At 39.0% G+C, this 26,171-nt stretch overlaps 2 protein-coding genes across 4 annotated transcripts in view; one reads left to right on the forward strand and one right to left on the reverse strand.

Annotated features, from left to right (window-relative positions):
- The first annotated feature begins 524 nt into the window (after positions 1-524).
- Positions 525-9,674, forward strand: dnajc3a (DnaJ (Hsp40) homolog, subfamily C, member 3a). The gene is made up of 12 exons (XM_053234319.1): positions 525-692; positions 1,176-1,286; positions 1,404-1,528; positions 1,619-1,693; positions 2,807-2,959; positions 4,030-4,211; positions 4,452-4,571; positions 6,315-6,420; positions 6,560-6,680; positions 7,425-7,557; positions 7,658-7,806; positions 9,035-9,674. Exons 1-12 carry the CDS (start codon positions 611-613, stop codon positions 9,187-9,189), a joined length of 1,512 nt encoding a protein of 503 aa, XP_053090294.1. The 5' UTR covers positions 525-610; the 3' UTR covers positions 9,190-9,674.
- A 208-nt stretch (positions 9,675-9,882) lies between these two features.
- uggt2 (UDP-glucose glycoprotein glucosyltransferase 2) overlaps positions 9,883-26,171 on the reverse strand; it is a 40,730-nt gene continuing 24,441 nt past the window's right edge. Inside the window, exons 25-41 of one of the 3 annotated variants that reach the window (XM_026928349.3) lie at positions 25,756-25,851; positions 25,525-25,627; positions 25,152-25,231; positions 23,901-24,090; positions 23,596-23,754; positions 23,042-23,127; positions 21,260-21,344; positions 20,909-20,991; positions 20,526-20,549; positions 17,238-17,339; positions 17,063-17,147; positions 15,459-15,641; positions 15,175-15,335; positions 14,945-15,059; positions 14,719-14,835; positions 11,073-11,229; positions 9,883-10,930 (exon numbers count right to left, since the gene is read on the reverse strand). In XM_026928349.3, coding sequence (XP_026784150.3) covers positions 10,908-10,930; positions 11,073-11,229; positions 14,719-14,835; positions 14,945-15,059; positions 15,175-15,335; positions 15,459-15,641; positions 17,063-17,147; positions 17,238-17,339; positions 20,526-20,549; positions 20,909-20,991; positions 21,260-21,344; positions 23,042-23,127; positions 23,596-23,754; positions 23,901-24,090; positions 25,152-25,231; positions 25,525-25,627; positions 25,756-25,851 — 1,849 coding nt within the window. In that variant the 3' untranslated portion in view covers positions 9,883-10,907. The other 2 variants (XM_026928350.3, XM_034304698.2) reach the window with 2 other exon arrangements.

Consider the following 26,171-nt stretch of genomic DNA (forward strand, 5'->3'; position numbering starts at 1 on the left):
GGGCATTGTCATGCTGGAACAGGTTTGGGTCTCTTAGTTCCAGTGAAGGGAAATCTTAAAAGCCTTCAAACAACATTCAGAGACATTCTAAACAATCATGTGGTAAAAGTTTGGGAAGTTTGGAATATGGAGGCCAAGGTCAGGCGTCCACATACTTTTGGGCATTCAGTATATTTATGTGAGTATGGAAGAGCGTGCCCAGTGAGAAAACTGGGCACGCGTGTTCAGTGAGAAAACATAAAAAGACCAGCAGCTGATTTTAGCATATTCACATCCATTCACAGAAAAAGTTATCTTCTTCATAAGTACATCACTGTAGCCAAACCTCCACACTCACACAGTGCACGCGCACTCGCTCGACTTAACGATGCCGTGGCTGGTCTTAGTTGAACGAGCCTGAGTAGGCGTGGTTTTGAGCAGCACGAACCAATCAGAAAGATCTGGGCGGGGTCTTGAGCAGAACGAACCAATCGGAGTGACCCACGACCCAATGGACGCTATCGGTCTGACTGACTTGGCGAGTAGCTCGCGTGCTAGCGGAGTGGAGGAGTGGAGGACGAGTGTAGAGGCTGAGAAACTGCAACTGAGTTTACAAAAAAGCTTTAATATCATGGTAACCATAACACCAGTCGTGTACAAACTAGTAAGCTATGTGCCCTTTGTGCTTGTGCTGCTCGATCTTCGATATGAAGGTAAGAAGGTACTGATTTCATTTACTAGACAGACAGATAGATAGATAGATAGATAGATAGATAGATAGATAGGCGTGAAGTGTGGACACTGAACTGTCACACAGCTGCACAGATCAATAACTGCATAACTATTTTCTAGCTCAATAATCTCAAGGAGAGAATCTCAAAAACTTTCTACAAGTGCACTAAGTAGTGCACTATGCAGATATTTTGGACAATAGTTGTGACTTTAGTAGTGATCTTGAGTAATGAGGCATCATCTCTGTGATGGTGATTATGGTAAAGTTCAAGGTAGTGATGTGTAATGTGTACAAAATTGTAGTATGAATAAAAACTAAAAATGACACAGTGTCAGTGTCTTTTATCCATAATAATAATAATAATAATAATAATTATTATTATAATAATGACAAGCATAGTGCAATGCAGTGGTGTTATTATTGTAGACCATCATTTGTCACTGTGTTTTACTTTGGGTTACAGGAGTGCTATGCAGCAGTGAGAACAGCGTAGAGAAGCACCTGGAGATGGGGAAGAAGCTCCTGGCTGCCGGACAGCTGGCTGACGCACTTTCCCATTTCCACGCAGCTGTTGGTACGTTGGTAGGCTTTTTCATCAAGTCACCAGCAATAGTTTCTTTATTTCGGCATCATAATATTCAGTCTGAATGTTCTTTACCACCTTCTGGTCTCTGCTTAAATGCTTTTAAAGATGGTGACCCGAAAAACTACATGGCCTACTACAGAAGAGCCACCGTCTACCTGGCCATGGGCAAGTCTAAATCCGCTTTACCGGATCTAAGCAAAGTCATCGAACTTAAACCTGATTTCACATCGGTGAGTGTTACTCCATGATAAGACAGATGACGTGAAGATTGCCAGACATCTTGTGTAAAACAGTTGGTGGTAACTGGTGATCCGTCACAGGCGAGACTTCAGAGAGGGAGCCTACTACTGAAACAGGGAAAGCTCGATGAAGCTGAGAGTGATTTCAAAAAAGTGGTAAGTAACTCTTTGATAATGCAGATTTTATTTTAAGTCCTTAAAGGAAAAATCCACCCTGAACAACTTGCATGTTGATCTTTATAATTAACACCTTGCATCCAGGATTTATTTTGGAGTGAAATTCCGAGTTGACTTTTTTAGCTTAGACCTACTGGTCATTTTTCACTTTGGTTAATACTTTCCTGTATTACCCACAATGCAGTTCGACAACCTGCTGATATCGGTGCCAGTGAAATATAGCCCTTGATTTATCTCTACCTAAAGAGAGTGAAGCAGCAGTGTCTTTCCAGTCTTTCCAGCTCTCTCACCTCCTCATTTGTACACCCTGTTCACATTAATAACATAATTAACAAACTTCAGCGTTCATGCTGATGCCACTGTCGTTGCCAATGCGTACATCATCTCACAGATCAATAACTAGCCGTGCCGAGTCTCAGGAGTCTCGAGAGTTTGCATTCACGAACATTTGCTGTCTCCATTATGTTGCATTTCTCATTAATATGACTAATATGATTAATGGAAATGGTGAGTTAGAAAGGAAGCTTTAGCACTTTTGCTTTTAAGAGCTAAGTGGAGCATACAAACAAGGTCTAATTTCAACCTTCAGCCAGAAGAGTAAAATGTAGCTATCTGGCAAGGCTTTTGAAGACTTGGCATGTTGTCAATGTCTTAATTCCATTTTCCAGAAAGTTACAGATCATCAGAACATGATGAAAACTGATTATAGCTGTCTGTTATAGTGATATAGTTATGGTGTGATAGTGAAAATGATGCCAAGTTACATTTCCATTTCTCTTTTGCTTTGAAGTTGCCCTGGAACTTCAGTTAAGAATCTGACTAGACATGCTTTCAAAGATTAGTACATTCATTTGTGTGCTTGTTCATGCAGTATACATGTCAGCTTGGTTTATTTACACAGTTTTTGGCTTAATAGAATTCTGTCCAGTCACACTTTTTGTGGAAATTGTATCTAAAGCTGTAGATAAAAAATTATAAACAAGATAATCAGAGCTTACTGTTTCGTCTGAAAGAAGTGATGATTGTTCAATCCAAGAGGATACAAATGTGATGCTTTCTGGGTATGTTTGTTTATTTCACTGTGCTCTGTAGCTGAAATCGAACCCCAGCAGCAGAGAGGAGCAGGAAGCACAGAGCCAGCTGAAGAAATCGGATGAAATCCAAAGATTGGTGACTGAGGCTCGGAGCAGTTTCAAGCGCAAAGACTACAGCTCAGCGGCTGCGCTACTGGACACAGTTATTGAAGTGAGTTAGCTACTGTACTGTCATTGTTCTGTTATAATCATAATCTTACCAAAAATTTACACCAGACACAACACCCAAGCTAAGATAGGAAACATCCTTCTGTTTAATCTTCTGACTCTGCTCTGTAAATGCCAACAGAATGAACAAGAATCCTGTTCAAACCTCAGCTTTAAATAGTTGTATGTACAAAAGTGACAATGAACCAGATTTAATTACCCGTTAAAGCTACATGTAAAAATCCATGCAAAAATGAGACAGTAAGCCGGTGAAAAAAAAAACAGCGTCAACGTATTTACCCTGGTTAGTGTAATGAGTACTCGTTCAGATACTTGGCTCTACAGCTACAGCCCACACCACCATATGTTACTATAATTTTACTGTATATAATGTTTCTGTAAATTGTAATACTCTATATTCTTCTTATTCTTATATCCGTGGCATGTGCCCCAGACAACTAAACACACCCAGTATTTTTTAGTTTAGTCTTTTGTGTAAATTGGTCTTTAAGCATCCAGACAACTTTTTGAGATATGCTGCCTGGGACACTTTCATCTTTCAGAGGCATCTTTCAATAGGTGGTGGTGCAATAATAATGGTACCCATAATGCATTTCATTAAATCGGGGCTATTCAATAAAAATTTTTGAAGATCCAGCTGCATAAAATCCCTTGCTTGCCAAGTTCCCTATTACTAAATCACAACATCATGACAACATTTTAATGCTTGATCAATTCATGCCAATAAATAAGGCACATAAAGTTGAAGTGGTTATGATTTAGTTTGTAGTGGTGCTTCATGTTTTAACACCATGGACTCTGAACAGATGATACCTCTGTTTCAGGGTGAAGCAGGAAGAATAAACACATTTTTGGTCTTTTTCCCATTTCCTTTTTCCTCCAGTTGATGACTCCTGTGTTAAATATTGTGTCATTCAGCCTACATATTTGTCAGCCTAAACAATGGTTAGGGGATTAAGTGGCTGAGTGACAGCCATTTATGGGAAAGGAGCAATTACATTTGAGGACAGTTATAGTAGTTTATCACCCCTACTGTGGCTGTGTTTTCCTTAGACGTGTGTGTGGGACGTTTACTCCAGAGAGCTCCGAGCTGAGTGCTTCATTCAGCTGGGTGAGTTGGGCAAAGCCATCAGCGACCTTAAAGCAGTATCCAAACTGAAGAACGACAACACACAGGCTTTCTACCAGCTCAGTACCATCTATTATAACATGGGAGATCATGAGATGTCCCTCAAGTAAGTTTCTGTGGGATTCAGCATCTTTTGCAACAGGACATTAACAGTGCTAGTATGCTTCATTAGGCAGTATTTAGGCAGATTGTGTGTGGTGGTATTATCAAGCTTGTAACATGCAAAGCTGGTACTTCTGTGGTGGTATCATGGCTGCCAAAGCCTTAACCTTGAATTAATATTTGGAAGTCATGGCAATTATAACCTCATGCTGTAAATGCTGACACAATGCCTTTCTGTCTACAGTGAAGTGCGAGAGTGTTTGAAGCTGGACCCTGACCACAAGCAGTGCTTCAGCCACTATAAGCAGGTGAAGAAGCTCAACAAGCAGATCATGTCAGCTGAGGAGCTGATCCAGCAGCAGAGGTGTGTACTGCTAGCAAATCACAAGCACAAATCCAATCATTGCTGTATCAATGGACCACCTAATCTCATATCCATGGTATGATATTTAAGACCATTGAAAACTCCTCAAACTTCCTACATCAGATACACACTGTAGTGCTGTACAGTGTCAAACTTTCTACCCCTTTCAAAAGATACGTTTCGTAATATCTACCACTTTTCCCTAATCATCCCTTTCTCCAGAAACCCCTCTGCTGGCTCATGACAATGTTCACCAGCTTCTCTGCTACAGAACTCAGAACTCATTACTAAATATAGCTTTTCATCCTGTCGGCTCAGCCCTGCTCCTGCTTTCCTTCGGAAAGCTCATATCTCCGTTCTCTCTACTCCTATTGCTCATTTAATAAATGCATTTCTATCTTCTGGTTCTGTTCCCTCAGCCTTTGACACAACTCCTCTTGCCAAATACAGTATAGGCCAATCTCTGATCTTCCATTATAGGTTGAAGTGATGCAAAAAGTAGTAGCTAAAATGACTCAAAACATTTTTAGCTGAAAATAACCTTTATGAGCCGTTCAGTATTGAACCTGCTCTGACCTCCTGCTGTCTGTTGATGCAGATTAACTAAACTTGACTGCACAGTGGCTTTTACTCTGAACACATACTGAACACATTTACTTATATGTACAGTAAGTGCAAATTCAACCACAGCTCTCACCTATACAACTATACTATACAGCAATACTATACAACTATATTATACCAATCATTACAGCAATACAGGTTTTGACAGCATGTGTTTCTGACCTACAGCCTGTACTTCTTAGAGAACTTCCCCAAGTATTGCCAAATCCCAAATATACAGAGTGTTTGATTTCATTGACATTGATAGTGCGTCTGATAGTGTGTATCTCTTTAAAAAGTCTGTAGGTTGTCAGGAATCTTGCTGTTTTTTCTTGAAACTTTCACCTGAGTCTCACATTACATCTTTCACCAAAGCTGCCTTTTTTTTTTACCTTCATAACATTGCTCATTCTCCCCTTTCTCAATATCACCAATGCTAAAACTTCATGCCTTTGTTACCCTGTATATCCTTGTATTGATTAGTGTAATGCTGTCTGTTGTTCTATTGCTAAAACTGTGAAAAAAAACAATTGGTTCATTACATTCATAACTTGGCTGCTTGTGTACTAACACACAATACAAGCAATCTGCTCATATCCCACTGTGCCCTGTTAGTTACATCTCTTTCCCTATTCCATATAAGCAACTTTTTATTACTTTACAGCCTATTTTACAGCCTTTACAGCCTTACAGCATTTACAGCCTTTTTACTACTTTACAGGTTGTTGATGCCACATGGGCTGGTTTGAAAATTTCATAAACCGCAGATGTCGTGGGATTTTCACACTCAACAGTCTCTAGAGTTTACTCAGAATGGTGCAAAAAAAAAAACATTGAGTGAGCGACAGCTCTGTGGGTGGAAATGCCTTGTTGATAAGAGAGGAAAGTTGCCAGATTGGTGGTTAACTAGTAACTCAAATAATCACTCTTTACAACCATGGTGAGCAGAAAAGCATCTCAGCATGCACAAATCATTAAACCTACAACAGCCGAAGACCTCACTGGACCATATACACATGTGGTCAGGGTTTTTTAGGGTAGACTAACAGGCAGGAAAACAATTCCTTTGCAAGTGTAAGAGTAGAATGAATTTTTACAGTTTGACTGTATGCTGAGTTGTTTTCTTTTTCTCCCACACAGGTATGGAGATGCAGTAAGTAAGTATGAGTCAGTTATGAAGACGGAGCCGAATGTGCCACAGTACACTATTCATGCCAAGGAGCGCATATGCCACTGTCTTTCTAAGGTGAGAACATCTCTTCCCTCTCTGACCACCACGTGACTCTGATCACTGATTTTTATTCTACTCTGCTCCAGACAGTTTTACTGTCCTGCTAAATCTGCAGTACATTAATATGAAAAAGTATGGTTTGGTTTGGCCACAGGATCAGCAAGGTGCTAAAGCAATCCCAGTGTGCAGTGAAGTCCTGAGCTCAGACCCACAGAATGTGAACGCTCTAAAAGACAGAGCAGAGGCCTACCTCCAAGATGAACAATATGAAAACGGTAAATCTGTGCTGTCATTTTCTCATGGACAATTAACCCTTGTGTGATGAATGATGTATATTTACCTCCTCAAAATAGCGAACTGTTTTACAGTTTAACAAACTCCGATGTGCTTGAACCAAGATGTTGATTGATCAAAAAATACTTGTATATACAGCATACAAGAGGTGCTATTTTGTTTACTGTTGATGCTGTGAGCTGAGCAATTGACATCAAATCATAGCTATTGTGTTGTGGTTGAGCAGATTGTCCCAGGTTCCCAAGAAGGAATGCTGATTAAAATGAAAAGTTATGACCTTTAGTCATAACCACAGCTGTAATGTGTCACATGTCACAGGTCCTATGACAGCAAAAGTTGTTTGCTGTTGGTCAAGGTCTTGAGTAGATGCCAAAGTTGATGTTACTAACAGGTAACAATAGAGCCTCATCAATAGAGCTACCAGACACCTAGCTCGTCAAATACATACACATTATAGACACACGTGTATGTACTTGATGGACACCTAGTCCATTTTACTTTCCATTTGTTTAGCCTTTTTTAAAGGCTGTTATCTGTAGTCTTCCCCCGAGTTCCTAGCCCCCTAGAGAGTCCAGTTTCTAATCATCTAATCAAGCACAGCTTCATACGAGCCTTGATTAGCTGAATCAAACTGCCTTAAATTAGAGCTGGACCTGATCCCCTGAATTAGAATTCATCATACCTGCTTTATAGAACGATTTCCTAACTATATCACATCTATGCAGCCATTAAGGACTTTGAGAGTGCAAAGGAGTACAGCGAGAATGACCGTCAGATAAAGGAGGGACTGGAGAGAGCACAGCGCCTCCTCAAGCAGTCCCAGAAGAGAGACTACTACAAGATCCTGGGGGTCAAGAGGTGAAATCCATTATCAGCTAACCTTTGACTTCCTGGGTTGATATCGAAGTGTGACGTGTTTAATATGTGTTCTAAACGGCCAGCCTTGTGTGACTCCTAGGACAGCCCAGAAGAAGGAGATCATTAAAGCCTACAGGAAATTGGCACAGCAGTGGCACCCAGACAACTTCCAGGATCCTGAAGAGAAGAAAAAGGCTGAGAAGAAGTTCATAGACATCGCACAGGCCAAGGAAGTGCTCACTGATCCAGGTAAGCCCTCACTCAGTTGGCCTGTTTGTGGACATTGGGTTTCCATGGGCTTTAGATTTGTCTTCTAACATAAAAAATGCCAAGCTAAGCATGCTTTATATAGATGAGGAATACCTTATATAAGTATGTAAATGCAGTTTCAGATGGAGAAAGAAGAATCAGACTGGAATTCAGATCAAACTAACAGGAATTATGGTTGCTTTTTAGAGATTTGTTGGGGTGTTTTTGGTATTTTGGTTTGACTAATACAGAGATGCCAACATAACAATCAAAGAGAAATAAACATATGTAATGTAGGTGGACAGGACGGCTCCACGCTAACAGCATAAATGATCAAATGTATTGATCAAACTGATATTTAACTGTAATCTGCAGAAATGTTTGGATTTAAAGCGACTAGCCTATAAGCTAACTTTATACAGTTATTACAAAATTAACATAAGTGTATGTCATTTCTGCAGTCTGTCCTATATGATACTGTGCATAAGAATAAACCGTCTATAAGTGCATTGAAAGATTTACTGTTAATGAACACATTTTTATTTGTATGTCTGAGCATCAGTGCAATTACATTTTATACATTTTACTGAAATGAAAGGAAAATATTAACAAAATCAATATATCTGCCCAACTAGGAACATAAAAGACCCAATATATTTTAAAAAAGAAATCTATGAAGTGTAGCCTACATACAGAAAAAAAAAATTAAATGGCAAATCCTGTACTTTTTTTTTTTTTAATTGTTATAATGGCCTAGCTGGTGATATAGAAATTCTGCAGTCATTTTGCATGCAGTTTTCAATTTCCCCTACTGAGATCCAGACAGACTTTTATTTTTTTGGCAGCATGTAGACTAACTGATCATGTCATGTTGCGTGGATCAACAGTATATTAGATCTGGCGTAATGGTAATGTTTTTTCCCCAGATGGAACATTAAAAAATAGCGAGCTTGGGCCAGTGTGATGGCTACTAACTAATAATTAACCACTCACAGAAGTGAATGCGTCTTTCACATACCACATCCTTTCAGTGAATTTTATAAAATTGGTGAATGTTTGGTCTGAGCACTGCTTTAACTGAAATACCCAACAGCACAGTTTTCAGGTGTCTCCTGTATCGCTATAGCAAGGGGTTAAAACCATAGATGTTGGCACCTCTGGCATTATAAAACACGAGTCTCAAAAGATGCTGGTGTATTTGACACCTTTTGTCTCTGTTCTTGTGCAGAAATGAGGAGTTCGTTTGACCAGGGTGAAGACCCTCTGGACCCTGAGAGCAAGCAGGGAGGAGGCCATCACCACTTCCACGGGGCTTGGGAGAGCTTCCAGGGCTTTAACCCTTTTGGTTCTGGACCGTTCAACTTTAAATTCAATTTTAACTGAGGTCATGCAGGAGGACAGGAGCTCGGATCAGCCTGATCTGAATTTATACACTCAGGCATCCAGAGAGAAGTGCAATCTGCTGAGCCTAATTGACACTAACTGCCAGAGGTGTGGCTACAGAAGCTGCTGTGGCATTAAGACGCATCCCATGCTGTTGAATATTCTCGGACTTGCTGAGCGGAAAAGCAGTGTTTTTTTTCTTCAGGGAACTTCAGAGTGTAGGTTTTCATTCCCAAGCAACCAATTATCCTAAAACTATTGTGTGTATATAGGACACTGCACTATTTTTCTATGAATTAAATAATGCTGCATTGTAAATACAGAAATAAAAAGATGTCATTGCTTATTTAATTAACAAGAAACTCTGCTTTTCTCCGATTTCATTGTTCTAGAGTCCTGTCCAAATCACAAGCAGATGATTCCTGCTAGTTGAACTTTGAATTTAATTCAATTTTATTTCTGTAGCACTTTTAACAATAGAAACAATAGAATAGTGTTTTCTGGTTTCTAGCTTATGGCGTGATTATACCTGGCTCTTGAAGCTATCCCTTTGTGGACAAAGAAAAATAATAAAGAATAGGTCATTCTTGAACAGGTAGAATCATTTTATCTTCAGTGAGAGCAGATTAATAATATCTTTACACATATTTATGCAGTAACATAACGGGGACTCCAGATATAGCAGACAACCACTGACGAATGATAAACATTTTATTCCTGAGAGGATCCCACATCCTTTCACTTCCAGGCTTAATAAAAAAAAAAATACAGCTCAGCATTAATATAACATCAGATCTATCAGGCAGTGTCACAAATACAGCATGGCTTTTTCACTTTAAAGAGCTTGAAATCGTATAGAAACACAGGAATATTTGTGGTGGACAAATCGCCCATTTTCTGCATGTGTTGGGGTTAATTTTACAAACATCCCCTGCTCTCAGACAACCCAAAAATATTCAAGTCATGCTGAAGTGATTTGTTCGGTCATATTGTAATGATTTTAGATTTCCTCTTCGCTGTAATTCAGGAATAATGACTTGTACATGATACAAAAAACTTAATTTCACTTAAGCCTCCCCTTTTGTGTAAACAGTTAACAGTAATGCAAGAGAAGAACACATCATGAGCTCATAGTGTGGAATGAATTAAGTAAAAAAAAAAAAACAGATGTGTGAGGAATTATCGAGGAATGTGCATATGCATTTTCCCTAGATAGTCATCAGTGCAATTTTTTAGAAACCGACCACAAGATGGCAACATAACACAGTCCTTAACCCTTTCTTCCTATGAGACTTGGCATTATATTATGTGCAGCAGAACAGACATGTAACACAAAGAAAAGGTTAAATATACACAATTTGATCATTTTGAAATATTACTGGTTCACTGTACATAACATTGACTCCAGTAGAAAAGGTGTTCTGGCTTCTTTATCTTCATATCCGTTACACAAGGATTCCTCTTTCATGTTCTGATACAAAGTTTGACCTATTGTACCTTTAAAATATAGACTCCAGCCAACAAGTTTCATAAATAGAAAACTGAAATTTTTTTTTTTTTTTAATTTTTTTTTAAAAAGTCTCTCTTTTCATCGTCTTACACAGAGTTCAGGTCCAGGTTAATACGCTCTGGTTCAGTTTGTGGATATCTCTTTGCACTTGTAGAGGTATAGAAGAGGGTTATAGTTGCAAACGTCCCTCTCTCCTTTCAAACAGGTGCTAAAGTTCATCACGATGGCTGCCTGTAGAAACAGACAAATCACACGTCTGAAAATAGCTGCAACTTCACCATTCTGATGCATGAGACACATTCTGAATATATGTGAGCAGTTAAACTTATACCAAACTTACAGCACTTTGGTAGAGACATTAGATCTGACTCACCTGTCCGCTGTGTCGGTGAGGCAGATGAATTTGTGCTTTCTTTCTGATCCTTGACCCGCTTCAGTAGCTGCTTGATCTCACTGTCGTATCTGGACCACTCAGGAACAATCCGTACGGCGGCACTCAGCTTCGGCTCTTTGGTTTTTGGATTATTACACTGCAGAGACATACCACACAGAGCAGCTTCATCAGTCACTGCACAAAAACTCTGCAATAATGTCAGCTACAGAGAGGGCATGTGGAGCCTTTTTTAATATCCTGGCTGGAGAAAAACTATTTTACCTTGTGTTTTGGCCATGTGCTGAAATTGTGCTTTGGACCAATGGGTCACACAGATTTAAACTAGAACAAGTAAACATAGCTTGTGCAATATGGAATACTGCATACCTGGTGCCTAGACCAGAGGTGTATCAAAGCGTGCATACAACATGCTCTACATGTGTGCGTAAAAAGCGCCAGTACACACAAGAAAATTGGTATTTATCTCACGTGCAAAGCTGTATGCAATGGTCATCGATAAATCACATACATTCTACATCGATGCGCTTGCTCATTTGCATAAAGAAACACCTCAAAGACAACAACTCTGCCTTTGAAAAGCCAAGCAATCGGCTCATGCCACTGCTAGTTATGGACGGCATGGAGCATTTCAAAAGGTCTAAGGAAATGAACTTCACAGACAGTGAAGTAGAGATTCAGTTGCACGAAGTAGAGCAAAACAATTTTTACAAGTTGTTTGCTGATAAGTAAATAAATACGATTTTTTAAAGATTTTCTGAGTACTTGTGTGCATTCTCTTGTCCTGGTTACATTTAGAAACTCTGCAAAGGTGAGAAAATTCATAATTTTTTGCTGTCTTTTCCACTGCCGGTTTTGAAAATGCAATGTATTGTGGCCTGAGCCTTCATATGAATGATGGCAAGATGTGTCATTATTTGACTCGTAGCTGGTTGAGAAATGCCAGTACTGTCTCCAATTTGTGAAACATGCCTGTGGCTATAAACCCTCTAGAACAGAGATTGACTAAAACTGCACTGCGAGGAAATGAAATCGACCGATGATCCACTCATCACTCTTAGCATAGAGAATCCAGTGGACCTTGTTTTGAACCCCAAAATCATAATTACTATCGAATTACTGCAATACTCTCAATAATGCTGATATGATAGACAAGGAAATGGGTTGGAAGCTCTACATTATCAGCTACATTACAGCAACATTATCAGCTACATTATTATTACACTTTTTATTTTTTAAACCACTAGGGGTTCCTGAATCCTCATGCACAAGCAAAACTTGATAATTCACATTCTATCCATTGAAATGTGCATGTGCACGGTTTACTCTCAGTTATAAATGAGACCCCAGGAAATTAATGATTTGATTTATTTTTTTGAAAATAAAAAATATGATGGTCAGTGTCACCTGAAATACAGTCGGACTAAAATAAAATAAACTGGTCTAAGCCTGAGGAAATAAGTGCTAATCTCTAGACTCCAGCTCTGTAATAAATGCATACATCAGGGAAGGTGGGAGTGTAAATGAGACTGCTATTCTCGTATGTGTGTGTGCAGCTTCAGATTGCGAGAGTGAGAATATCTGGCCCTTAATTAATTCAGCTCCTTCCCGCCTGATCAGATCGAAGACATTAAATAGGCTCTGCAGACATGCATGAATTATCCTGATGTGTACTGAAGAGCTGTAAGAGCTGAACAGAGTTGAACAGGCAAAGTCTGTAGCCAAAGAAAACTTCAGTAAAACCCTGTTTTGGTTTGCAGCAACACAGACATTATTATTATCACTCTTCTGAAAAAGGCTTTGGATTACACACAAGTCCAGTTTGAGTCTATCAATGCTGCTAAGAAAATGTAAATGTAAAATATGCAGATCAAGGCCATCTGAAAGCTGTGCATTTGTTATACAGCGATCTGAAATGTTATTAAAATTATGAAGGAAACTAAATCTGAAAGCCATTTTATTTTCACTGGAAGACTCAAACGGAAACAGAATGAGGAACCGTATATACACACATGTACTTAGAATAAATTAAGATAATGTTCTAGTGCATTTATTTTCCTTCATATTAAAAATTGCTAGGCCAGTATCTCTACTAGGCTTTGGTGGCTGTGTGCTAAATTAAAGTCGACCTTCCTAATTCTCTGTCACAGTAATTATCAAAAAAAAAAGTGAGAAAAAAAGCTGCTAACAGTCGCTTTTTTAATCAGCTCTGGTGCAACAGTTTTGGTTTGCATGTTGTGGTGTAATAATTCAAGTAATTAAAGTAAATGGCTCTCAGTGTACAAATACAGAGAAAATCACTTCGAAGTATGTAAGAAGACAAGTATGTACTTGTAATTTCATATATAGTTATATTGTTTGTAGATACATTTCAGGGTCTACACTGGTCAGAAATAATGAAAATGTCTGTGGATCTGTAGGCCTGCCTTAGCTTCAGCATTAATTAGAGAGATGATAGAGTAAAAATAGAAGTAGTGCAGATTGCAGACCTAAACTCCATGATGAGTTTGTGTTCATAAAACAGCCTCCTGCACGGAGGAGAACAGCTTTGCAAGGCAGAGTGATCAGTAACCATATAAACTAAAAAAACTTCAGCAGGATCACTTTTGGCACTTTGGCATGCTGTCACTAGTGTTCATGGGAATAAAATAATATCCAAATTCAGATTCTTTGGATTCTTTCACGTGTGCAGTGTTAAACTGAAACCTGGTGCTTTTTCCAGTGAGAACATAGCATTACAATCAGGAATGGACCAAAATCGAAGGACATCCAGGACGAAGGACAGAGCTGTAGAACTACAGAAGTGCACTGTGCTCTGGATGATGAACAGTGAGAAGATATAGGCTGACAAAAGATATAGGGGATATAGAATATAGAAGATATAGGGGATGTGATGCAAAAAATTATTTACTTATATAATTCCATCCATCCTATTTCCATACTACTTTTTCCTGCACAGGGTCACGGGGGAGCCTGGAGCCTATCCCAGGGAACTCGGGGCACAATTCGGGGGACACCATGGGTGGGGTGCCAGTCCATCGCAGGGCACAATCGCACACTACAGACAATTTGGAAATGCCAGTCACCCTATAATGCATGTCTTTGGACTGGGGGTGGAAACCCCTGAAGCACGGGGAGAACACAGGGCGGAGACGGGATTTGAACCCCCAACCCCGGAGGTGCGAGGCAACCACTAAGTCGTGTCCCACTACTTATACGTTCCCATTGACCAATAGAGGAAATGAGTCTTACAAGTATGTTTTTGACCGTGCATGCCCCTAAGCCAAAGCTTTTTTTTTTTATTTGTTTTTGTGCAGTGTGAAACCAATCCAAACAGCAAACAAACCAACAGTAATTGATGTGAAAGCATCCTAATTCATTCAGCTTCTATAAGTGTTTATATTTAACATATAAGTTAGTTATATTTAGTGTTTAAAAGCTCTACAATGTAGAAACTCTATAATGTAACCGAGGAAGAGTCTAATTTTAATCCAATGATGTACACACATATAAAATACAGAAAGACAGAAATAGTCTAATACTATACAGAATTCTGTGATTCTTTTGTACTGGAAATGTGGAAAAGCCACAGTGAATGCATAAAAAGGCTGTTACATGGGGTACATACCAGGTCAATTGTCTTAGCGCTGGCCTTGGAGACATCATCACACCAAGTTTCACACCACAGCCAGTCTTGAGGTAATGACTTAATGGCCACTTGATGGATCATGTTGTTAGGGAGGTCCTGTCATGAGAATTATGGGAAGAGAAATAACACAAACACATACCATTTCATGCACTGAAACTCGAACCAGTTAAGAATGCATTTGGATCTTAATATTTAATATAAAGACCTGGTCCAGATTGGAAAGGCTGTTTGGATCTTGGCTTAAAGCTTGGTACTGTCCTCGAAGACGATCTCCTGCTGCAATCTTCCTGAACTTCTTTAGGTCCACCACATATAGTGCACTGGAGTGAGTGAATGTGATGATATGACATGATATATGACATGATTATTTCAGAAGGCATCATTAACAGCAGACTAATGATGACGGCACAGTGATTTAAAGTTGGTTTTCTCAACCTGATGTGGTATTTCCTGTGACCCAGATGGGACGCCCAGTAACCAGTCTTCCAGAAACGGTAACCATCCATTTCACGGCGGCTGTCACAAAATGGCGTATATCCATAGGGGGCTCCCTCCAAGTCCAAGTCCCTCAGCTCTTTCAGATCTGCCCTGACAATCTGAATAAAAGAAACAATTCTGTTAGCGCTAATGACTAAGCATGCAAATAAAAATTTGACAAAGAGCATATGCTGCAGAAAGCACTTGCAGTGTTCTTGAGTCTTGAGTGACTTCAGACTTACCTGATCAGCATCCACAAAGATGATCTTATCCACTGCCAGAGGGAAGAGAACATCCAGGAAAAGGATCTTGTAGCCCCAGATGATGCGCTGCTTCTCTGTCTGCTGATGCAACCAACGCGGCCACTTATACTGCACCAGTTCATACTGGAAACCATAGGCTTCAGCCATGTGGGGAATGGATTCCTACACACACATACACACCATTACAGTGATGAGGGGTAAAAATAGGTCCAAATATTGTCTCCTAGCAACACATTTCATATAATGTTAAATAATTCATCATAAGCAACTGTTGATTTAGTGTCAAAACCAAGACCTGTGGGTCTTTATTTCCTATGTGAACTGTAGCCAATCAGTTTTTACAGTTGCTCAGGACTTCATTCATATCACATGGTTAAAGTCGCATTTTTTAAATAAAGGCTAAAGGTGATTGTAGGTAATTATGATTCTTTATATAACACAAACCAGATCTTAGATTTCAAAAGATTTGAGATACTTGCATGTATATAGGGCCACATCTTACACATTACATCTGACACATGTGCAGATTTTTTAACACAGAACCACTAGTAATGGCTGCAAAACAAAAAAACGAACCTCAGCCAAAAGCTTTTTGCCTTCTCATTCTAATCATGAAAGCAAACTGAGCAGCAAACTAGAGCAAATAATCTTTCTAATTCAATTTTACTTGTATATTGCTTATAATTATATATACATTCACCATCCACTTTATTAGGAACACATGTACACCTGCACATTCATGCAGTTATCTAATCAGCCAATCATGTGGCAGCAGCACAATGCAAAACAAATTATGCAGATACAGGTCAAGAGCTTCAGTTAATATTCACATCAAACATCAGACTGGGGGAAAAGTGTGATCTCTGTAATTTTAACTGTGGCATGGATATTGGTACCACATGGCCTGGTTTCAGGATTTCAGAAACTGCTGATCTCCTGGGACACACAAGAGTCTCTAGAGTTTACACAGAATGGTGCGAAAAACAAAACATATTGAGTGAGTGACAGTTCTGTAGGTGGAAACTCCTTGTTGATAAGAGAAGTCAGAAGAAAATGGCCTGATTGGTTCAAGCTGCCAGGAAGAATATAGTAATTCATATAATCACTCTTTACAACCGTGATGAGCAGAAAAGCATCTCAGCATGCACAAAACATCAAATCTTGAGGTGGATGGGCTAAAACAGCGGAAGACCACATCGGGTTCCACTCCTGTCAGCCAAGAACAGGAATCTGACGCTATCACACAGGCTCACCCAAACTGGACAGCTGAAGATTAGAAAAAAAATCACCTGGTCTTTTTCCAGTCTTCAACTGTCCAGTTTCTATCCTAAGTATAGAGTCACTGGCTGGCACTGCCAGTTCCTCCATTTTGTCACTACTGTAGTGACTTTTCTTTTGTTTGTGTAACACATGGATCAGTTGAAATTGCTGCTTTGAAAAGAAATGTGGATATGTGTTATTTAAAAGCTGAAATCACAGCTATGACCAGCGTAGGGAGATTGGATCTGAGCAATCATCAAATCAGAATTGAGCAATAAAGCTTATTTTGACATACATAATTAATGCACACCCAGAGATTTCACCTTAAAGGAGGGAGAGAGGTAGTTTTTCAGGAACCAAAACTTGACAGGGGTTTTAGTGTGTTGGAGGACAGACAGCATCATTATTCTGAAAAACAAAAAGTAGAGGATGAAGGAAGGTAGACAAAAAGAAATCAGTGGTGTCTACGTGTGCGTGTGGGTGTGTATAAAACCCTACCTCAAGAAGCGCTCGTACAGATGTCCAGACGCCACTGAAAAGATGTTGAGCACGTCCTCCTTCTTTGTATCGCCTTCCTCCCCGCTAGAACCGCCTGTTAAACTGCAAAACATACACATCCACACAATGGTAGTGTTCTGTATATTTAAACGGCTTTAATGATTCACCAGGCAGACATGCTTAGCCTTGTGTGTCTGAATAGAGTTTAGCACTAACACTGGCTGAGGCAATCGATAAAGCACGCACAAATGCATGCCAAGCAAACAATAGGTATGTACTAGTGTACAAGAAGCCTTCTTTTTATACGCTCTGTGATTTTCCACAGCAGATATTAAATCGTCGTCTCATGTGGTGAGCTGACTCGGCCCGGATGGCAAGGATCTGCTCAAGAGCATGCAGTTCTCCGTAATTAAAGAAACTGAAAAGAAAGCAGATTATTGCTGAGGGCAGCACTACACTGCTTCAGGCCATGAGAGCATTCCGCATTGTGGACAAGCGAGCACTGGAAACACACTGTATCATCATTACAATTGTGTATGTTCACATACTACTGAGAGCTTAATAAAAATATACTGAGTAACATTCAATAAAATATATTAAAAAAAAAAAAAAAAAAAAAACATTTTGGAAAACAAAGAAACAACCCAAAAAACTGGGTTCTGGTCACTGCAATATGAAGTCACTGTTTCTCAGGGAAGTCCTCGACAGGATCTCTCCCTCCACAGCCACCATAATGTGAAATTATGTTACTGAATCCAATTCTGCAAGAATTATCATGATTAATCTGAGGAGAACAATTTCACTGAAGCACCCAGAGAGCTCCTAAGATATTGAGTTGTAACACATTACATGTCACCACAAGCCTCTTGCATTTAAACCTTCACACACAAATAGCAGATAAATGTTAAATAATTTCTAAAGCAAAATATGAATAAAGTGATTTTTGTAGGGCGGTTTTCCCTCACAGCATGGAGTGATGTATTTGTGATGGGAAATGATATTGAGCTCTGGAGGAGCTGCTCTGTGGGATGTTATGGCAACAAATTATATTAGAGGAAAAGTCATATTGAAAAAATAAGCAATGTGTGTATGTGTTATTGTTATTAATAATAACAACAACAAAAACAACAACAAAAATATTATTATGTTGTTGTTGTTGATGATGATGATTATTATTATTATTATTATAGAATTATCAAAAATGTGCTTTCCGATTAAAAAAAAAAACACAAAAAAAAAAAACGTGTTTTCCGATTTGAAAGTAATTTGGATACTCCCTTTCAAAATATATTGCAGAATGAATACTAATATTTCTTTTTTTTGTTATTCTAAATATATTGCACTGTTATTAGTATATCTGTTACAGTCCAACATTGCCCATAATACATGCTGTTTTAAACAAGCACTGGATGGGACATGATTGAATACTGACATCCTCCTCCTACCAGCAGAGGGGAGCAATGTATGCACAGTCTGATCAGTATTCGATGTTAGCAGGTACCAGATCATTCAAGTGGTTATACAAATATCTTATAGCAGAGAGAAAAAAATTGGTACAACATGGGCTGGTTTGAGCATTTCAGAAACTGCTGATCTCCTGGAAAGTTCACAAACAGTAGTGTGAATAAAATAATCACTCGTTACAACCGTGATGAGCAGAAAAGCATCCCAGCATGCACAAAACATCGAACCTTGAGGTGGATGGGCTACAACAGTAGAAGACCAGATCAGGTTCCACTCCTGTCAGCCAAGAACAGGAATCTGAATTCAAAACTGAATTCATCCAAACTGGACAGTTGAAGATTAGAAGAAAAAAAAAAAATCACTTGGTCTTTTTCCAGTCTTGGATTGTCCAGTTTTGGTGAGTCTGTGCCCATGAATAAAGTGGACGATGAGTGTAATACATAATAATGCTAGATGATAGAAATAATCTCAGGGCAGCTCAGGAACGCATTCACTCAGGACAGCTTTTATTCAGTCATGCCTGCTAATCAAACATGAAATGAAATCATGAAAAGCTATTAGTGCATTCTGCAAAAATATGCAGTTACTGTTAAATAGAAGCAAGTTTGTAGCTACACTCTAAAGGCTAATATAATGAACGCAGCATGGCTTTTCTCACACTGTTGGAGAATGTCACACATTGTGCCATTTTTAAAGAGTGTATTTTCAGGGACCAGATAGATTTGTTTGCTGAAAACTCTAAGCTCCCAAAACTCTATTGATAAAGTGGGAGAGGGAAATGAAGCACAAATGGGATATCAAGTGCGTGTCCAAGTGCTTTCAACAACAGACTTTTTGGCTAGAGGCACATTTTATGGCAAGATTGGAGAGATTATACCAGTTATTCCCAAATATCATTGAGAAACAATAGTCACATTTGAATGCTTTATCTGTTTATATTAAATAGGATATAAAAAATAAAACATTTAGAAACAAAAATACTTCAGAACCTTGTATGTTTCTCAATCGCACTATAAAAAAGCTTCTCTTTAGGCAAATAAACTCAATTTTTTGTGTTTGTGCTTACCTATACAATACACAGTATTCATTCATGGCTTAAATCAAAGAGGGGACGTTGCCCTTCAAATACATCAAGTGAGTTCAAACCATAGGTTGTCTGTAGATGAACAACTCGATTAACTTGTTCAAAATGATGTTCACATACAACATATGATTAACTGGAGGGACGTCTATACCATTAAACATCTTTTGAATTTTGTGTTTTCTACATCTGCATGTGCGCAAACATGACTGAAGAGAGAAGAGCAGGACAAGACACACGAAACACAACAGCATTAATTAAACCCTACACCACCGAAAATGCAGCAAATTTCCAAATAAATATTTCCCAGCCCTTCACCAGAAAAGTGACTCTGGTTGAAAAAAGCGGAATGGTGGATGAATTAGTGCAGCATTTAGATTCTCTTGTTCATGTTCATTCTTCTGAACAAGTCTATAAAAGGAAGATGGGAGAAAAACTAGTGAACTACGAAAAACTATATATTCAGCAGAATTACTATGAGCATATGGACTAGCTGAATTAGCACTTAATGGCTGCTGTGATTAATAGTAAAATTAAAGTTACCAGTCAATAAATGGTCGGTGCAGGAGATCCTACTTCCTGTCATCTGATGAAACCTGACGTAAAACGGCACCCTTCGATTATTCTGTCAATTCCGTAATTTCCTCCCTGAACTAACCGGAGATACAAACATGAACCCATATGCTGAGGGGTTAGAAGTTGATGTGAGGGTATATTATAGATTCAAAATTTTGGCTCCCTACCTTTTCTCCAAAGCACTCCACACACTTGACACAGAAAGCAGTGAAGAGATAGATTACAAAATTAACACAGCTGTTCTTTGAAATGAACACGCAAACACATACATGTGCACACACACGCATACATACTTTGCGATATTACAGTGGAAAATGTCTGTGTATCACACACTTCAGCAGAAATAATAAAAAGAAAAAACCTCTCAAAAACCCGCCAGCAGTGCACAGAGAAATAAATACATTAAAAGCTTTTCTCATTCATGTCTCTAGTCTAGACTGTCTATAAAACTATATAAGACAAATGCAGCCTTCACTGCATTGAGGGAAAATTCTAAATACACAATAAACCCATCTAGACCATACATATACAAACTCACTGCTCGATGTACCTGGTAATTGAGTCCCACAGGCTCTTGCTTTCTATAGTTTCACTCAGAAGATCTTCATTGAGTTTGTCCGGCTTTTTCTGAACCTACACGCACAGACAATGTGATGTAAGCTCTCAAATTATAAACATTATGAAATGTTTATGTGTGTGTAAGCTTTAAACAGTGTACTGTTAATTTCCTGATTATTAACATGCAAGCATGTAGCAGGAAACTTGAGGAAAAACCCACAAAAACAGCACAACATCAGTAGTCTGTAGCAATCGGTATGTCAGTCAATATGTCAAATTCACTCAAGATTTTAGTGCTGCTTAAATCAGTACATCACACACATGACCATGCATGAACACTCACTCTGACTTTGATGATCTTGCTGTGAAAGCTGTTGAGCATTACTATCACATCTCCAGCATCTGCAGGGGAGTCCGTTCCATCGTGCCTAGCCATAACGGGATTAAAAAAACATCCTGAATTATTATCAGTAAAAGAAAGCCTGCACAACACAGCATACCTACAGTGGACAAGTATAGTGGCACAACTCCGTACCTACAGTTGACAAGTGCAGTAGTAATCGTCAAGTCATTAGAGTAAAACACTGGAATTGAGCACATTATGCTACAGTGTCACATGTTAAGATTAACAGAAGCAGAAGGAACAGAGACAGAGACAGAATCTAAGAGCAGGAGCACAATAATGTAGTTCCCTCTGTCTCTGTTAATCTTAACAAACAATCTGCATACTTCAGTTTAGCTGCTCTTAAAGTCAGCCACTTAAGACAATAGTTTGCCCACACACAAAATTTCCATTAAAAAACACACACACGCACATGCGCGCGCACACACACACACACCCATACACCCACACACCCCTAGATTTCCACTAGTGATTTCCCCACCAGGCTTTTAAGGGTTCATGTAAATGGCCAACTCCCATTATTTTGTTCCATCAGGGAATTTTCATCCTTCCACTCAACAATTATTTAGTATCAAGGTTCACTTATTCAATTTAACATCACGCACGCCACATGCCTACATCACTACATACATTCTTACAAGCTACTGTTTGGGTCAGTAATTTGGTTTCACAAAAAAAAAAAAAAAAAAAAAAAAAACAGTTTAATAAATTGCACAGATCAAACCAACTATTTTATCACCTGAATCACTTTGAGCCTTTAATTCTGCCTTAAAACATAGGATTAGTTAACTACCTAAGGTTTGAATCTTCAGTGTATGATAACTTTTTCATTTACACACTGCTAAACTGATGTTAGCTACATTAGTTTGGTAACTTCAGTGCAAAACTAGAGAAACTTCAGGAAACATGTCTGTTCATAAGTGGGGCATTTTGTACGTTTCATTTCTAAATCAACTGACCCTTAACCCTCGTGTATATAAAAGCGCCCAGTGATGCTGGACACGCTGCACCATTTCAGTCAGCTTTCAACTTCCCTTTCTAGTACCGACGTCATTAATTAAACTGTCTGTCCTAATCGCGTTGGTATGCAAAACAAAACCGGACCCATCACTCATGTTGTTCTGTCACAGACAGGAGTGAGTGAGTGAATGCACTACAGGTTTTCTCTCCATACACACAAACTGTTAACCTGAAGAATAATGGTGCTGCCAGGGTATAGCTCTGTCTACAAAAATGATGGACAAAACATTTGATTTGATGCTATTTGTGTGCGATTTTAGCCCAGACTCCAAGGAACCACCTCTAGCCAAAACGGAGATTGGAATGGAAAAAAAAAGTGGAAAGCGAGGCACTGCAGTTTATTCTAAATTGCAATTTCCTACCTTCCATCTACAAATTACCAGTCTTCATTGCTAGCATAAAGGCAGTGCACATTCACTCAAGTGGATCAAGTGGAATTTCGCTGGTTTTAGGCGTTTGTACACACACTATTCTCCAGTAGCCATGTCCATCCGTCACATTTACAGCCATTGTGGCCATAATTATATAATTAATGAGGACTAAACTTCCATTTGGATCCGCCACTTTCTTAGAGGGAGAAAATTATACATGGCAATCACAATAAGCATTAACAGCTTTTAACTTTATAGTGGTTTCTTTCTGGTAGATTAAGCTTGACGCTCACAATGGGCTTCTTTTTTCCTAAGATAAAGCCCTACTCACTCCTGTATCTGATAAATGTCTTCAGATCGTCCCTTACGCAACCTCAGGATCCAGGCACCCGGGTTAGCCTTCAGCTGGAAGTATCCCTGCAAGACACATTAGAAGACGAGCAAGACATAAGAATTAACAACAGATATGAAAATAAACAACAAAAAAAAAAGAAATATATTAATATACAGTATCTTCTCTATTTGGCAACAGAATTACTGGTTTCAGGCACCTTGAAGATTTTTTAAGTTTTCTTGTGCAGAAATTGGCTTTTACTTGCTAATGTCTCTACAGGTTAAATCACAGAGAGTCATGTTGATGTTAAGATCAGGGTTCTTTGAAGGCCATACCATCTGCTGCAGAACACTTTGCTCTTTTCACTCAATATAGTTCTTTATGATTGGAAAACTAAGGTTTGAATAACTAAATTTTGCTCTTTTGACACATTTTGACAGCTAAGACAAAATGTTTTGTATATGGAGTGTTAAGTAAATCTGATTTGGAAAACTAATCCAACCCAACAAACCCTTGTTGTCATTTAAAAGCATTCCTAGATTTGGTCTTACCAAGTTGGCCATGACGATGGTATCATGCATGAGTGGCTCCTGCTTCATGCCGAGTGTAAACTGCAGTCCTCGTGGAGGCTGACCTGTGGACAGGTCGAAACAGTGGCCCTCCAGCAGCAGATACTCCAGTTCATACTCTGCATTTACCACACCACTGACCTGAGAACACACAACACAATCTGACATGTCATAATTAAACATTATGGACTATAGGATTTGGAGGCAGAACAGATTTATCTAAATCAAATTGACTGAAATTGCTTTGTTAAGTTTGAAAAGAAAAACATCAGTTTTTCTACAAGTACCTCTTGTAGGTGAATGTTGTCCAGGTCGTATGGGCTCTGGACTGCTTCCACCATCCAGCTCTCTGGTGTGATCATGTTCAGTGTAAGCAATGGGGATTCTGGGATCTCAGTGAAGCGAGCCATTGGGCCGGGTGACAGTGTGTCATTCCCCAAGAAAGCCATATCTGCTTCCATAACAAAATGATAGAAGCTGCCACAAACACAGAGGAAAAAAAAATGCACTTTATAATATCACACTGTATATGTATAGTGTGTGTAGTACGGACCGAGATGCCAGATTATACGGTACACCTACCATATAGGCGTACAAATTAGACACTGTAGCCCATCTATTGCTATGCAGAATTTGTCAAATCCTCCCACCAGTACATCAGACAAAAAAGTATTGTGTAGAGGGAATATTTAGTAGCTGTACACACATAAAATGCCCAACATGTTGCGGTGAAAGATCAACCTGATCTGACTGTCATATTTGACAATAATAAAATCGAATGTTTTTTGACCATGCCAATGCCATGATTTATCACACATAGAAAACCTATCAGGAACCTCTATAATTGGTCAGAAAGGCTAAACGAAAACTCATAACCATTAAAATTAAATATATTATGCAGCCCTAGTAAGTATGCAGAATAAATTTTGTCCAGAGTGTGTATGTGCATACATTAAAACTGGGCTTTCATTATAGTGACAGAAATGCCATTAGTATAAATAATTCATTTTCAGTTCTGTGAGTCACACTGGCTATGTTTACATGCATATCAATATTCCGATATTAATCAGAATTTGGAAATATTCTAATGAGTGCTGAGTCATGTATACGCTGCAATCCGATTGCCCAATTCAGATTACGACAATATTCTGATTCCCCAAATTCCGATTCCCACCTGCCCGTTTTAATCGGAATTTTGTTGCATGTAAACACCTTATTCAGAAAATAGACTGAAAGGAGACATATGCGCATGCTCATTCTGCAAGGAATTGTGGGTGCTAACAGATGCTTAGCTGTAGGCTAGGTATTCAGGAATGGCTCTTTACAGGCATACTTACAACAACCATGTATACAGGAACATTCCGACGCCTGTACGCATATAAACATCGTAATCGGAATGTGGCTGCAACCGGAATATAGACTATAAACAGAATTTGATGTGCATTATGGTGTTCTGCCATGTGGGTGTCATAAAAATGTGTGTGTGTTTTTGTTTTGACACACATGGAACAGAAAGGTTAATTTGGTTTGTCTCTCACCTCTTCAGGGGCATCTCTGACAGCTTGGCTCTGCAGTTCATGAACAACTGAAGCCTCATATTTACCACCTGACCAAGCACCTGCAGGAGGCACGCATATGCACACACGCACACACACACACACACACACACACACACACACACACACACAGACAAGATTCAGCAAGGAAACATCAGCCTAAGGCTCATAGTTCATGGCCATTTCTCTTATTTCAACTTCCTTAAGAATTTGGAGAATAAAGTACACCATGGAGGCTTAAGCACAGAGCTGGCCAGCGGTGAGTGCAAGGTCAGTAACCTGGAACAGTATTCACAGCACACAGAAGGAGGCTGCATTCTCACCCATCATACAATCAATTAACAGCGGCTCTTACGATCAATAAAGGGGCCAACTTCTGAGCATCCCTTGTGAGCGGATCCACAGTTGCAACCACATCAAAAAACACCTCATCTTCACGTGCGGAAAGGTGCAAAACACTGCAAGCATGGGCAAAATCAGGCATGTTGTTTAATTTAGCATAACAACTGAAATTTGGCACGTAATTCTCAGGTTTCATTCAACATGTCTAGAATCAATATAAGAAAAGAAGGATTTTTTCATTTACCTGTGTTTGTCTTTCACAAATTTGATATCTTTCCTGGCCTCTGTTTTGGGAGCAGCCGAGAGAAGAGCATCCACTTTCATAATAAGATCACATGCACTGGGGAGGAAGAAAACACTACATCACTGGGATCCCATAAACAGCCTCTGTTTATGTTTGCGTCAATCAATAAATGTGTTAAAGCAATGGTGTCAAAAATACGACCCACCAAATACTTTTAGAAACCTAAAATACAGTCATCTTGTGAACCATAAATGAATTAAAAGATTTTTTTTAAAGAGCTAGTCTCTATACTTACACTAGAGGGCGAAACAGAGCAATAAACCCAGTTACCCTCAAAATGTGCTAATGATGTGCAAGTTGTCATTCAAAAGCTAAAAAGTGACCAATAGTTCAAGAGGCATGAATATTTATGCAAG

Source organism: Pangasianodon hypophthalmus, chromosome 5 (assembly GCF_027358585.1).
Source record: "Pangasianodon hypophthalmus isolate fPanHyp1 chromosome 5, fPanHyp1.pri, whole genome shotgun sequence".
In the NCBI taxonomy this organism is placed as follows: domain Eukaryota; kingdom Metazoa; phylum Chordata; class Actinopteri; order Siluriformes; family Pangasiidae; genus Pangasianodon; species Pangasianodon hypophthalmus.

What these genes read in the sequence shown, in the direction of transcription:
- dnajc3a (XM_053234319.1), top strand. Translation starts at nt 611, where the DNA reads ATGGTAACCATAACACCAGTCGTGTACAAACTAGTAAGCTATGTGCCC. An exon ending in AGAGTGATTTCAAAAAAGTG is followed by an intron (nt 1,694 to 2,806) that starts GTAAGTAACTCT and finishes TGTGCTCTGTAG; the next exon opens with CTGAAATCGAACCCCAGCAG. An exon ending in TACTGGACACAGTTATTGAA is followed by an intron (nt 2,960 to 4,029) that starts GTGAGTTAGCTA and finishes TGTTTTCCTTAG; the next exon opens with ACGTGTGTGTGGGACGTTTA.